The 14783-nt window shown below is 41.4% G+C and overlaps 1 protein-coding gene across 7 annotated transcripts in view; it reads right to left on the bottom strand.

The window, feature by feature from the left end:
* The window catches only part of pcsk5b (proprotein convertase subtilisin/kexin type 5b), an 83630-nt gene that overhangs the window by 42191 nt on the left and 26656 nt on the right, over positions 1-14783 (bottom strand). For all 7 annotated transcript variants that reach the window (XM_061768006.1, XM_061768008.1, XM_061768009.1 and 4 more), the window contains exons 6-9: positions 11704-11792; positions 10338-10510; positions 4551-4763; positions 2348-2448 (exon numbers count right to left, since the gene is read on the bottom strand). In XM_061768006.1, the coding sequence (XP_061623990.1) occupies positions 2348-2448; positions 4551-4763; positions 10338-10510; positions 11704-11792 (576 nt within the window). The remainder of the gene's footprint in view (positions 1-2347; positions 2449-4550; positions 4764-10337; positions 10511-11703; positions 11793-14783) is intronic.

The raw sequence follows: 14783 nt of genomic DNA, 5'->3' as shown, positions 1-14783 counted from the left end.
AGTAATCGTGGCCCCATAAATGTTTTATGGTCATTAATTAAGAGTGGAATGGCATCGTTATCTAGGTCACAACAGCCTTCTTCTCATAAACAACCCGATACTAATTAACGGAGCAAGCGCACCGACTGGCACAAAACCACCGGCGGCTGCAGCAGCAGCAAATCTGAAGGTTTTAATGCAGCTTCCTTGGAGCTACGGCGACGGGTAATTAAGCTTGAAAAAAGATATTGCACTAAACACATGTTGCCAAATATTCGGATATTCCAGTGATGCAGATTAGTGATCTAACAAATAATGTGTTCCTACCAGGGTAAAACCGTTGTCGTCAGCACACCTTTATTGATCGCACAGGTTTTACAGCGTATCGCAGGTATGAGCAAGTATTAGCCTGCGGGCCAAACATTAGCATTCGTTTCTTTTGTCCTAAAATTGATTCAATGTTATCATTTCTATTTGATTTTGAATTCATTTATATCATCAAAGAATAAAAATCAGTAGGTTAACACAATTAACAGTTTAAACCTGTATTAAATATTTAATTATAATTAATTAAAAATAAAACAATTCTTAAGAAATAATTTGAAATAAAATACAAAAAAAAAAATACAATAAACCATTTATTTTTTTATTGTCTCAAATAATTCCCTAAATAATTATTAATGAATGATCATTGACCTTAGCATTTAAAAAATAGAATGAATTATTTCTTCATTTTTAAAATAAACTATTAAATATGATGACTTATTTTTAATCTAGCCGGTGCTATTTGCCCAATTTTACCAAAAACTAAAATTCCGAATTACAATGCAGTCCCTTACTTTGTGTAACTTTCTATGCATTTCTTTTTTGACTTCCGTTTTCTTCATTATAGTCACCTTTTTGAATTCTAGATGTTATGAAAAAGAGTCAATACGGACAAATCTCCTGAAAGCTCAAATTCAAGTTCGCTAACTTTGCATAACGTCCTATGTGTCGCTTTCTTTGTTCTTCCCCCCCATTTTGTTTCTTTGTAGAAATCTTCCTCACCATCTAATTTTTCTTCTTCTCTTACCAAGCGCTCCTGACGTTAGTTCAACTAAGGTCTCATCAGGAACAAGATATGCATGCATTTTCTCGAAACAACATAAATTATGCATTTTCTGTCATCAACTACAGAAGTTCCATTGTACCACTGTTGCGTTGAGGAAAACCAGCATGACATTTTTGATTTACGCGTCTACAATTAGCGTCCGAAAACCCAGTTTTGTGAGGTCACGGTGACCTTGTGATCAGCTCATCTCCATGCCTTCCCATTTCAGCGGAACTTTGAAAAGCTCTTTCACACACAGAGAATAGATGCCACACAACTAGCCAGTTCACCGTGTTGGCAGTGGTTCATCTGATACCAGTTGATACCATCAGAATTTGTTGCAAGTGTTTGATGTTTCCTTGTCTGCATGTGCATGCAAGTTTATCGATGTGGATTTGACGGAAAGATGAAGACGAGAAGACAACGGGAGGAAGCCGAAAGGCAGGCGAGCAGAGAGTCAGTGAGTAAATAATCTTGTTGAGGAAACAGGCTTACTTGCCCGGCCATGCCAGGAAAAGCCGGAATATTTTCTACCGCTGGGGATTAAAAGCGGATTATCCGGGTTAAACGAAATGACCTCGGCTAACTGAGCAGCTAGGCACGTGACGACAGGCGAAAGTCGCTTTGGTTCTCTACGCTCGGCTTTCTTAATGCATAATTAGCAACGGGAGAGGGGCCAGCTTGGACTACATAAGGTATTTTCAAAGTAGCATCTCGTAGACCTGTGAAAAACACATCCACATTATACGCATAAATCAGAACGAGAATGAGTCTCCTGAATTCTTCACGGTAAGGAGACAGTTTTATCAAAGGAGCGCTGTAGCATAGCGGACGGAGACGATGGAGTGTAATACCGCTAAGGCACAGCAACTGGGGAGGCTAACATTACTTTGCGCTAACAAACAACAACAATGGAGAATGAGAGTTTCTTGTATTTACTTGACATATTGGCTGTTTGTCATGGTAAGGATACATTTTAGGAGGAGATGGACTGCAGAGACTAAAGTGGAGACTATGGAGTCTAATACGCAGCCCTGTCCATAACCTCCACTTTGTGACAACAATCCATTTACTTGCTACCCTCAGTCCAATTGTGGACAGGTCATAGCCCACCCCTTCCAAGCGTGAAGCTCACGCTAGCCAAACGCCTTGCACTTCAGGTGTCAAGTGACTTCAAGCATGGTTCGAGCGGCTTGTTCCAGTCGGAGGTATGCAGTTCTAAATCACTGCAAGACTTCCCGGCACGTGATCTCTCTCCCGCAGTTAAGTGGATCTTACTTTGCTTCCAGCGCCAGAGCGATGATGGCGGCGGCCATGGGAGCCGAGGCCGACGTCCCCGTGTGACTGTCCGTGCAGCGGTGCCTCAGGTCTGTTGTGATCTGTATTGTGAGGGAGAACCAATGGTGACTCACATGATCCCTCAGATTCCTGCTTTCATACACTAACTCTCTACACCATTAGCATACGGACCAAGCCTTGCTGTATTTTGTTAACCCCCAAAAATGTTGATAATTGCTTATATTGATAGGCAAATTAAACAGTTTAAAGTGCAAATATACCCCAAACTATGTTCCTAAAACAGTTTAATATCATTTCAAACTCATCTTGCAACATCTATGTCAATCTAATCTAATCTGCCCAGGAACGTTTAGAATCAGTAGTGCTGGCCGATTTAACCTAAACTGTATTAACAATGGGACTGTTTTTGAACCAATTTGATTTAAAATTCACCTCATGTTGCAAACAATAAAAGGTCATTCTGGCAAGAAGTGGATTAAGCCACTTCAATCCCCATTGAACGCCCAGGTACGAAATGCACAGTCCGCCATCGAGTTTGGGGTATATTTAGGGTTTAAACAATTAATATAGACAATTCTTTTAAGGTGGGCGGGTCTATTAGCAGCAAGTTTTTGCAATTCACTGCATACCTTGGTCCCTACCCCCCACCAATAGCGAAGGTTCACTGTAGTTGGATCATGACATGCTTTGGCCAAATCGTATGGAGTACTAGAGTGTGGCAGTCTGCGAGCCAAGAGAAAGTTTGGCTAGCTCCTCGTCTGAGCCCTCATCAAAGGACCTTTGCTGGACTGAAAACTTGGAGAGCTTATCCCAACAGAAACACACAAGCACTACAAATGTGCTGCAGCACAGAATGCCCGAACGCACGTTTTTAGTGCTAGATAAGAGTGACACGCAAAAATGCTTCATTTGTACAAAGCAACCGGGTTAGTGTGTGCGTCCGCTGGTAGCATCAGTGCGATGAATGTAGCAGGACTGTGCCAGACAAGGTAGCCAACATTGGCTAACTGGCACTTTTCATCCCAGTGGACAGCGGTTCCGATGCAGTGGAAGTGGGTCAAGACAAGTGTCTCGTGGGGTACAAAATAGCTTTCGGTTCAAAACTCTAAGCTCTAATTCAGGGCGTTTGTACATGCGGTCCTTTTGAAAGAAAATGAATGAAATCTACTTTAAGGTCTATCAACGTGAGCCTAAGAATTTTGTTCATTTGAAAACAGGATTCATTTATTTCAAGTGAAAAATTCTTGGGTCTATTTCCACCTCCTATTCTGTACAGGTAACTTTAACACGGATATGCAACTCTAACAGGCAGCGTAAAAAGGGCTTCTAATTCCTGGTGGAAAATTGCAAAGTTGACTTTGTGTCGGTGTCGTTTAATTATTTACATTCTTTTACCATACAAAAGGCGTAAAGATGGCTTGAGGATCAACCCACCATTCCATTCATTTGTCACACAAGCGTGACAAGGGAAAAGCATTATTTAACTTTTTTTTTTATCCAGGTAAGGCAACTGAGAAGAGACTCTCATTTGGAATGCCAACCTGGCTGCAGACAGCAGAGTAAAACAATAAAAAAAAAGTTTAAAAAAAAAAAATTAAAAAGTAGTCCCTTTCACAGGCAATGTGACAATGTGACAGGGTCTAAGGGGCTTCAGACGACAAGGGACCTACTAAATGATGTACCCATACCTCCCAAGTTAGCACCACGATACTTCCTGAGTTAGGGATACGATACCTCCTCCCAAGTTCGGGCCTCAATACCTTCTAAGTTCTGCTGCCGATAACTCCTAAGTTAGGGCTCTCCGCTAACTTCAAGTTAAGGCCCCGATACTTCCTCCCAAGTTAGGGCCCTGATACCTCCAAAGTTAGGGACCCGATACCGTCGAAGTTGGGACAGCGATACCTCAAAACATTTCGAAAGTGAGAGGCCTCTCTCAAGTTCGGGCCCTGATACCTGCTAAGGTTTTGTGTCGGTGCCGTTGGTACAGATCCTGGAAAACATGCGGAGAAATTCCATATTAAGGAGACATTTAATGAACTTTGAAATGACTTTCCACCACAACCGTTTGGAACCATACTGAGACCACCTTGCACTCTGAGTGGTTGATGTGGTGCACATCTGAGTCCCATAAGGCGGATTTCGAACCCCCTAATTACCCCACCAAGCCAAGGTTCCAGCTTACAATCTTCCGGTCGTAGTTCTCGCCGCTGCTGTAGGTGGTGGTGAGCGTGGACGAGCACTCCTCCAGGTACCAGGGCTTGCGTCCGCTCTCAGCCGTGCTGGAGATGGAGATAGTGTAAATCGAGTTGGTGTAGCCGTCGCAGGAGCAATGGTCGCGGCTTCTGCCGCCGTTGCCTGAGGCCCACACGAAGATGGAGCCCAGGCCCTTCCTCCCCTGCGAAGGGGGAAGAGAGAAAAAAAATAAAACATTAACAAGATACTTGCTTACTTACTCATCATTAGCTTTTTAGGGATTCTTCTAGAGCTGCTCAGAAGGGAATTACAGGCTCTGTGGATCAATAGCGATGAAAGTGAAAGATCAGACGAGCTCTCCGGCGGGATTTGAAAGGGGGGCACAAAGTGGAGTGTTTCTGCTTTGAAAAGACGCCGCCATGTGCAGTGTTGTTTTCGGCGGAATGCATTTTTCATGCAGTCCACAACTGCCATGGACGAGACGTACCGTAGCTTTAACAAATAACGAGGCGTGAGACTCAACAAAACATTTCATTTAATCACCTCTGGAAGAAAAGCTGCTCAAATTAAGTTTTTACTAGACACAAATAGTGTCAAAATAGAAGTGGTGAGTATTAACAAAGTACAATTACTCAGACTGTACCCAAGTGAATTTTGGAGGAAAATCCTCAAGTGTTTATTTTTCTGTCAACTTTTTAATTTTACTCCGTATATTTCAAAACCTGGCGGCACGGTGGGCGACTGGTTAGAGCGTCAGCCTCACAGTTCTGAGGACCCTGGTTCAATCCCCGGCCCCGCCTGTGTGGAGTTTGCATGTTCTCCCCGTGCCTGCGTGGCTTTTCTCCGGGCACTCCGGTTTCCTCCCACATCCCAAAAACATGCATTAATTGGAGACTCTAAATTGCCCGTAGGTGTGACTGCGAATGGTTGTTTGTTTCTATGTGCCCTGCGATTGGCTGGCAACCAGTTGAGGGTGTACCCCGCCTCCTGCCCGATGACAGCTGGGATAGGCTCCAGCACGCCCGCGACCCTAGTGAGGAGAAGCGGCTCAGAAAATGGATGGATGGATTTCAAAACCTCTGTACTTTCTACACCTTACTTTGTCAAAAAAGGCTCCTGACCTTTTCACATGACGTGACGTGAAAAATATATAAACTGAGAAAGCTAAAGGCAACCACGGTTGAGATCATAATTGAATGAGATTCTGAGGTCTTACAAGACGGCAAAAAAAGAGGGACAGCGGCAACATCGAAGAACGTGAACCAGGGAGCATTAATGACGATGATGCAACAGATTGTTCCCCATCCATGGCCTTATTGAAGAGAACTGTTTGATGTTGACTGATCAGTGGCAAACGTGTTGTGTTTTAAAAACCACCTACATCTGCCATTCAAAAAGTCCTCGTCTAAGTTGAAAAAAAAACAAAACATACTGTACAGGTAGGGTGTATTTGTTCACTTTTTATACTTAGCTAATTATGGATTTTGTGGTAGTCAGTTCTTAATTTACACCTTTTGATAGCATAAAAGCCTAAGCCAATGCTAGCTAGCTGGAGTTTAAAAAAATATCAAAACAGGTAGAGTATTTAATTGACAGTCTTTTTACTTTTGTACTTCAATACATTTCAGAGTCTGTACTTTTTTACTTTTACTTAACAGAGTTGAAGCAGTACTTGTGTACTTTTACCAATCTTTCTTTACACAAGTACAGAGTGTGAGTACTTCTGCCATCTCTGCGACTTTTAGAGAACATCACCTGTTTGTCAAAACATTGTGAATTGCATTTTTCATCGTTTAAACAGTTCCGAGGTCTCTTCATAATAAAATATGCCATGGATCAAGATTCCAAGCACATTTTCTATCCTACTTTTTAAGCCTTGCTGAAATTAGCCTGTTTTGAGGGGGCAGTCATACCTAATGCAAATGAGGCGCTGATAACCGAGCGCACCTCTACTGGAAGGCCAAGCCGAGCACGACTTTTGTTACCATCCAGCGCGACTAGTAAGCCCAGAGTGAGGGGGGAAAAAGCGAGCAACCAAACTGACAGTAAAGACTTGAATTGTGTTTTCCCACGTGGAGGCAACACTTCATCACAAATATGCCAAATTCCACGACACACTACATTCAATTAGTGTAGCAAATATGTGCATGTGGTGCATGCAGCAGACACATCGCCCAACGTCTATGTATACCGAGGCGCATTCCAGGGAATGTGAATCCCGTGGATAACTTTATTTCAACTCAAAATGTGAAACTCATAATTAATGTGACGAGTTTCACTTACAGTATACTGGACTACTGAAATAAAGAAACTTTTCTATGATGTTCAAAGATACGCACCTGTATCCTTCCATCCATCTTCTGGATCCAAGACTGGTCAACAACCAATTGTAGCACAAATAAGGAAAAACAACCATTCACACCTAGGGACAATTAACCTAACATGGGAATGTGGGAGGAAACCAAGATGAACCAAAAACCAGAACCAAGATGTCCCCTTTAGGGTGAGTTTACTGGTTTGTTTTGCAGGATTTGGCAAGACATACTTAACAATTTTTTCCCCCCACTTATTTTTAACACTGCAGGCAATTTTTTATCATTTTCCTTAATTTCCCTGTGAATAATACATGAATGTTAACGACAAGCTTTTGCATCTGTTTTGCATTATTTATCATGCAAACAATATTCAAGATAGTCTCCATGTTTCATTTGAAATTCTCTTTTCAACTTTTCCTCAAGAGATCTTGCCACGGAGCCACAACAGAAGATTCGACATTTACACACATTTTTCCTTTTTACACAGCGAAGGTTGGAAAATTGCCGGAAATGTGCACGATTTCACACAGCGAATCCCGGAACCGGACAATTAGCTATATGGCAACATGAGTGGCATTGGCTTTCAACACAGCAGGGCGGGAGGGGTCAGTGTCAAGTATGTCAGATGTCAGGTATCAGCCCGCCTCTGTTACAGCTCTGATACTACCTACCAAGACGGAAAATTCCCATGTGGACTTTGTCTTCACTGTGGCCAATTTTCAAGAAACTGCGTGAAAGAGGATAATGGGAGTCTGTAACCCTTACACTGCTGGCATTTTTCTGCCATTTTTGTCTAGTCGCTGTTCTGTCTAAACAGCACCAACTCGGGCAAAAGACGGCAGCATTACAAGGGCTACAGACTCACACTAACCCTTTCCACAATACATTGCTAATGTACTTAAGTGAACTTTTCAGATATGATTGTTTTTTTTACTTTTACTCCCAATGTTTGAAAAATGATAGCTGTACTTTCTACTTCTTACTTTGTCAAAAAAATAATTTTTTCAACCTCCGGGTATGATGGCACAATGTAAAAAAAGACAAATAGAGAGAGGTAGAGTAACCACTATTAAAATCTTGATTGATTGAGATCTTTGGGTCTTACAAGGCGGGGGGGGAATCAGGGACAGGCGCGACATGGAGGAACGTGAACCAGGGAGCATTAAGCACAACGGCAACAGATTCAGAGAAGTCAAAGAATCCCCATCAAATTCAGTATGTTTTTTTAATATTTGGTTGTTTAATACTTTTAATTTTTTTCTCTAATGTTTTTGTAGTTTCCTAATACTTAAGTAATTTTTTTTTTTAATCCTTCAGTATTTTTAAGTCTAATATTTTTTGTAATCTTTTTCCTAATATTCCAATATATTTTCCTAATATTAAAACAATTGTAATATTTTATATATTTTATCTAATATTTGTGGCTTTTTTTCCCCCTAATATTCATATTTCCTTTTTTTTTTTTTCTTTTCTTAACACTAGTATTTTGCAGTCCAACAATGGAATATTAACGAATGTGATTCCACCCAAACAACTGTTTGTTGCGGGCAGAGGCATATCTTCAACGCCTTTAATGACTTGTTTTACATCCCAAAAGTGTGATACCATTCATGCTTGGGGCATGCCTCTAATTTAGAGGAGAAATAGTTGCGTTTTTACACCAACACTCAGGCTGAAGGCCAATTTATTCTTTCCACAGTGCGCATCGGCAAGCTACAAATGCACAGGCGGTTTCATTCATACGACAGTTTGCTTCCCCGTACCATCCATGCGCATATAATGGCAACCCTGCAAAAGCGAAAAGAAAGGATGCTCCTGTGTCTGTATTTGTCTGAAGAAGAGGGCAAAGTAAAATGAAGATACAACGTTGCGACTACTGAATGTGAATAGGGGAAGGGACGAGAAATTTAAAAAAACTGGTGCAAAAAAACGAGAGGCATCGAAGAGGAGAAGCATAATTCGTACTTTCGATACTTTAACTCGTTGCTCTGGCACATGTGGTCGGCGTGCTCATGCGTTCAGTCCACGCGGTCGACCGCAGAGGAATCCGCTCATAGGGCCAGGTGACAATACGACGACGACCGATGACGACGACCAAGGGGCACCCTGTGGGCATGCGGATGCGGAAACTATGAATTGGCCTTAAAGCTGTCCTGTCTAGCCTATGTGCATCAACTGATGAAGCCTGCTTGGATAGGAGGCAAATTGTCTTCTAAGACAACCAGAACCTAATTCAATGACCTGGATGAATGAGAATATTCACAGGGGTATCTAACATTTTGTATTTTTTCTTCTTTTTCTTTTCGTGGGGGGGGGGCTAATATTTTTGTCTATTTTTTGTTTGCTATTTGTTCGACTTATTCTGTCGTCTAATATTTTGTATTATTTTCTAATATTTCTTTATTTTTAGTCTGACACTTCATTTTTTTCTGGTTTTGTATTGTCCGTTTTACTTAAAAAAAAAAAAAAAAAAAAAAAAAAAAAAAAAAAAAAAATCTAATTTTAAAAATATTTGTTCCCAATATTTCATTTTGTCCTCAAATGTTTGGGTATTTTTCATCTATTATTTGTGAAGTTTTCTTCCTTTTTGTTTCTGTTGCTGCCTTTTCAGGCTTTAGCAAGCAGACAGCTGAAACTCCTGTTTGAGTCACACGTGCCGTTGCAAAGTCCAAAGACGGTGGCAGTTGTCCAATGCGCCTCAAACAACACGACAGCTTTGTCCAGTAAAGTGTCCTTTCACATTGCCGCCGAGCTCCATGTTACGCTCACAAAGCCATCTCCACTTAGCGTCAAGCGAACGGGAAGACATGAAGTCCCAAGACATACGACGACGACCTTTGACACACTCTTCCAATCTCAAACATCCGCTAGCGAACTTTGTCAATGTGTGACTCACTCACCTAAATCTGGACTATAAGACGATGTGACTTATAGGCTGCTGGAATGCTCCGAAGGTCATACAAGTCCAAGTTTCCAGGACTAATACGCCTCTAAAGTTGAACAAAAACACTCTTGAGACCTCCACATACCTTGTCGCTGAGCTTTTAAAAGTATTTTCAAGCTGCATTTTTTTTTTCAATTTTACATTAGTCTTTAAGAGCCCCACCTGTTTGCCTGGTGCTAGCTAGGCCTGGTCTTTTTGTGTTAATTAGCAGCACCGTCTCATGGTTCGGTGCATGCACGCACGCATGGCCAAGTCAACAATAAGTCCAGAATAATAATACAAGAAAAACGGAATGTACATCACAAAAATGAGCTGCATTCAGTTGCGGCGAGTGCGCATTTTCTGTAAGTCAAGGTATCACTGTACTTTGTATCTTTTAATATTTGCGCATTTTGTCGCTGGTATTTCTGTATTTTTCCCTGATATATTGTTTTCCCCAATATTGGTATATTTTTTGTATTATTAGTATTTTTGTATTATTCTCTCCATGATTTAATCTGGGAAAACAGTTCCTCACCATCCGGATGCCGTTCTCAAAGGCCTGCCTGGCAAGTGATGCGGGTCCATCCACTGTCTTGCCATCATCATCGGGTCCCCAGCTGGCACTGTAGATGTCGATGTGCTGCGGCTGCAGGCTCAGAGACTTGGCCTCCACCATGTCCGTCACGTCCCCGTCCAGCATGCGCACACCTGATGCACAATAGAACATCCCGCGAGGGATGAAATGTGTTCACCATAAACCGTAATGACATTTCAGACAGTTAGTATTATTTTTCCAATATTCCACTTCCCGTTATTTTCTTCCATCCGGCCAGTGACATGATATTTTCACATTTTCTTTTTGTTATTGTATTATATATTTTTCATCAAATAATTGTTTTTGGGGGTTTAATATATATATACATATTTTCTAGTATATTTGTACTTTGTTTTGTGTCATTTAAAAAAAAATTCTGAATACTATTTTTGTGTAGTATTTTTTTCCAATTGTGTATTTTTTTGTATTTCTAATTTTATTTCTAATTTTTCTAATATTAGTTGTCAAGTATTGAGTATTTTTTTTCTAATACTTCTGAATTTCTGGTTTAATATTTTGCAGGTATTTTCCCCCCTAATGTTGTTGCTATATTTTTTGTAATATTTGGAGCAATACTCATTTGGCTGTCATTGGCTTGTGCAAGTGTACCACATTGTTGTCACTTGTGACACTTCCATTAGCAAATCCCACATGTATTTCTGTATTATGCTGATGGCTTTGATAACCAACGGTGGGAGACTGACTTGAGTTCCCAATTTCAGGACTTGCTTGGCTAAAACATTTGAACGCAACACATTGAACTTCATCCCTCGCTACACACCCACTAAGGCAATAATCAAAACCTTCATTTAACAACTGCATTTTCTGTTTACTTGTGTTGTCTTTGACTAATATTTACATTTGTTTGATGATGGGAAACATTTATGTCTGACAAAAATGCAAAAAAATAAGAAAACAAGAAGAGGGCAAACACTTTCACAACACTGTATATATATATATACATTTTTACATTTTATTTCATACTCTCAGTTGTCCTATTGTATAGATGTAAATTGTCTGTCGAGATAATCAGTGAAGAACATTTTATTTTGACTCTAATATATGTTGTGACTGAATGAGATTTTATGACTTGATTTAAGACTTGCTTAACCCAAGTGATGACTCGACTACTCAACTTGCTTGATTTTTGCCACAGTAACTTGGGACTTGCTTGAAACTTGTACATGTGACTTACACATACTGTTTGTGACTTCCTCCAACATTAGCCCAATGTAAATTGTTGACATACCTCTGCTAAATAAACATGAATATAAGACATAAATAGAAGAAAACCTGGAAAGCCCACCTCCTATTCTGGCATTGTAGGCAATTCCCACAATGCAGTGCGAGTTGTTTGCGGACGCAGCCACCTCTCCTGCACACCGAGTCCCGTGTCTGAGGAAGAGACCATATGCAAGTTATTACACTAACCAACACATACACACACGGCATGTCAGACGAGGGCAACTGTGTGTACACAAATGCACGCACGGACGCACACACACACACACAAACAGAAACACAAACACACACACACACACAGCTCCTGCAGAGAACATCTGCACCTCCCCCCTGCTATGGAAAGGCTCTTGGGAATAGACCAGGGTGCTTTAAGGTGCAGGGAAATATTGAGGACCTGTTTTTAAACTGCCACCTCAAAGGTCCTTCGATGGAGCTTCTTTAAAGCGAACGTCTTAAAAGCAGAGGTCCTTAATAGCGTGTAAATCTGACTTTGACCAACATTTTCAGGAAAAATATGCCTAAAGCCTGCGGCATACTGTCGCGCACCGCGCCGTGTTCTGTGTTCTCGAAACTTGAATCGCAAATGAAGTGTCGCAATGTTGCAGATGTAACGGACAACCAGAAATTCCATGATGATGTATCACAAACCTTCACAAAAGGAATTGGCCGTCACTAAACCATACATATACAGTACAGTAATTATTTTACTGGATTATTTATACATAATCATCTTCATCTTCCCCACACCTCTATTAACCACAGTAGTACTGTACACTACGTACATGTATTTACGTGTATGTACATTTAATTCTTTGTACATATACATTAAATTCCTTGTAATAAAGTGTTTATTTTACCACAAAAAATGAAAGCATACACTCAAAATCCTGTGATATGGCGAATTATGCGTGATATGAATATGAAAAAAAAAATAAAACCAGCAATGCATCGAATCCACAATTGGTGAACCGTGATATAGCGAGGGAACAATGTGTGTGTGTGTGTATATATATATTGAACATCTTTTTGTGGATAAAAGACTTAGGTGTCCAGTGAAGTGCATTTGAATTCATCCATCCATATTCTTTACCGCTTCTCCTCACTAGGGTCGCGGGCTACTGGAGCCTATCACAGCCATGTTCGGGCGGGAGGCGGGGTACAACCTGAACCGGTCGCCAGCCAATCACAAGTCACAGACAATCAAACAACCATTCGCCCTCACATTCACACCTACGGGCAATTTAGAGACTTCAATCAACCTACCACGCATGTTTTTGGGATGTGGGAAGAAACCGGAGTGCCCGGAAAAAACCCACCCAGGCACAGGTAGAACATGCAAACTCCACACAGGCGGGGTCGGGATTTGAACCCCGGTCCCCAGAACCAGTCGACCACCGTGCCGGCTATTTGAATTCATTTGTTTGCAATGTTTGCAGGGAAGATGTTGACTGCTGTGTTTGCTTCCCATGCTAGCCACTTGCTGACTAGCGGCCATGTGCTTGTTTTTTTTGTAATTAGAAGTCAGTGTTATGGTTATTGACTAACTTTTTGTCAACAATGGACTTTGATTTGAATCTCAGGTTACCGGTGTGGTGCATTTGAGTCTGTTTGTTTGCGATGTTTGAAGTGAAGATGTCGACTGCTAGTACTTCCAAGCAGAAGCAAGCAGCCGGCTGCAGCGCACACTTGCCGGCGAGATGATGACAGCCAGTCTGCTGAGCGATGCGAAAGATGGCCAAATACCAGCCGGAATGCACGCGCTCACCGGCGAGATTCAGCCCACTGTTACACACACACACTCACCAGGGTTATACGTTTTCAATAATAAATAAAAACGGCTTGTTACTTGCTACTCGTTGGGGCACTTGTTACTCGTGGTTCCACTTGTATAAAAGATGTCAATGGTGAACCAGCGTCCGGAAACACGTTGTGTTCCAGCTTTTCTCTTTATGCATGTGTGGCTTCAATAATTAAGGTTTGTCACATGTCAGCACTGATTCTTCCCATTTGAGCATCTGGGATGGAAGACATGATGCTGCACCCGAGCGAGGATGACGCTCGCTGAGCAGACGTCGCTTTGATCACGCTGGCAGTCAAGCGTTGACTCACTCGTGTCCGTGTAGGGAAAAATGAACACAAAGCCTATTTTGAATAAAAGTTTTGCATTTTTGTAACAAAATTAAATCACTCACCGTGCACTTGGCGGTACTTAATGAGCCAAACTGGCTTCAGTCGTGTTCCCTCACTTCATTTCAATTGACTAATCCATAAAATCTTCAGTCTGGCCGTCGTTCCACTCTTTGTACTTTGCTCCTATTTTCCATTTTCCGCACATCTGCGTCTCACTTGTTTCGAGTGATGACGCCAGACTAGAATTGGGAGCGCCATAGCTTTGCAGTCAGCGGAACAACAGGCATGCTCCCATCGCACCAGGTGACCTCACTCTCATGCTCTGCATTGTCATCTTACAGTCTCTCGAGCCCGTAAAAAAACATAACTCGCAGCAACTACAGTAACGCCACAAACAAAGTTTTTTTTGTCCAGGCACATAAAACACCACTGACGCAAAATAAAATCAGGCCAATTAAAGTGTCATCTGTCCACCGCATGTCTCTTTAAAAACACATTTACACACAGATACAGTAGAGATGTAGCCTGCTGGGTTAGCTTCTCACGCTGGCCGACAACTAACTATATACAGGTTTTTACCTGCATATTAAATTTGTAGGCATCCACCTAAGTTCTGGCCCCATCCAGTTTTAAAACCTTTGACATCATTGAAAACATTATCTGACTAGTGATGCACTAAGTTGGATGTACTTTTTAACTTCAATTACAGTTCTACACCGGAAGCAGTTGGGAGTCGCACTTTAGAAATTGTGTGAATTTTTCCTCCATATGAAATTTGTGAGAGGCCGCCCTTTCCTAATTTCAGGCCACCATTTGCTGTAAAACCTCTGACATCATGAAAACTGTTAGCGTTGCACCAACTTGCACGTCATTTTTAACTGCAATTACAGTATTACACCGAAGGGGGACGCAATACCAGAAACATGTCCTGTTATTTGCTGAAAAACTCACCTATACCTGATTTTGTGCTTGTTCTGATATGCCCTAAAATGTCACAAGATGGTGCCAAAGCTT

Source organism: Phyllopteryx taeniolatus, chromosome 3 (genome assembly GCF_024500385.1).
Source record: "Phyllopteryx taeniolatus isolate TA_2022b chromosome 3, UOR_Ptae_1.2, whole genome shotgun sequence".
NCBI lineage: Eukaryota > Metazoa > Chordata > Actinopteri > Syngnathiformes > Syngnathidae > Phyllopteryx > Phyllopteryx taeniolatus.
This window is presented reverse-complemented; position numbering and strand designations above follow the sequence as displayed.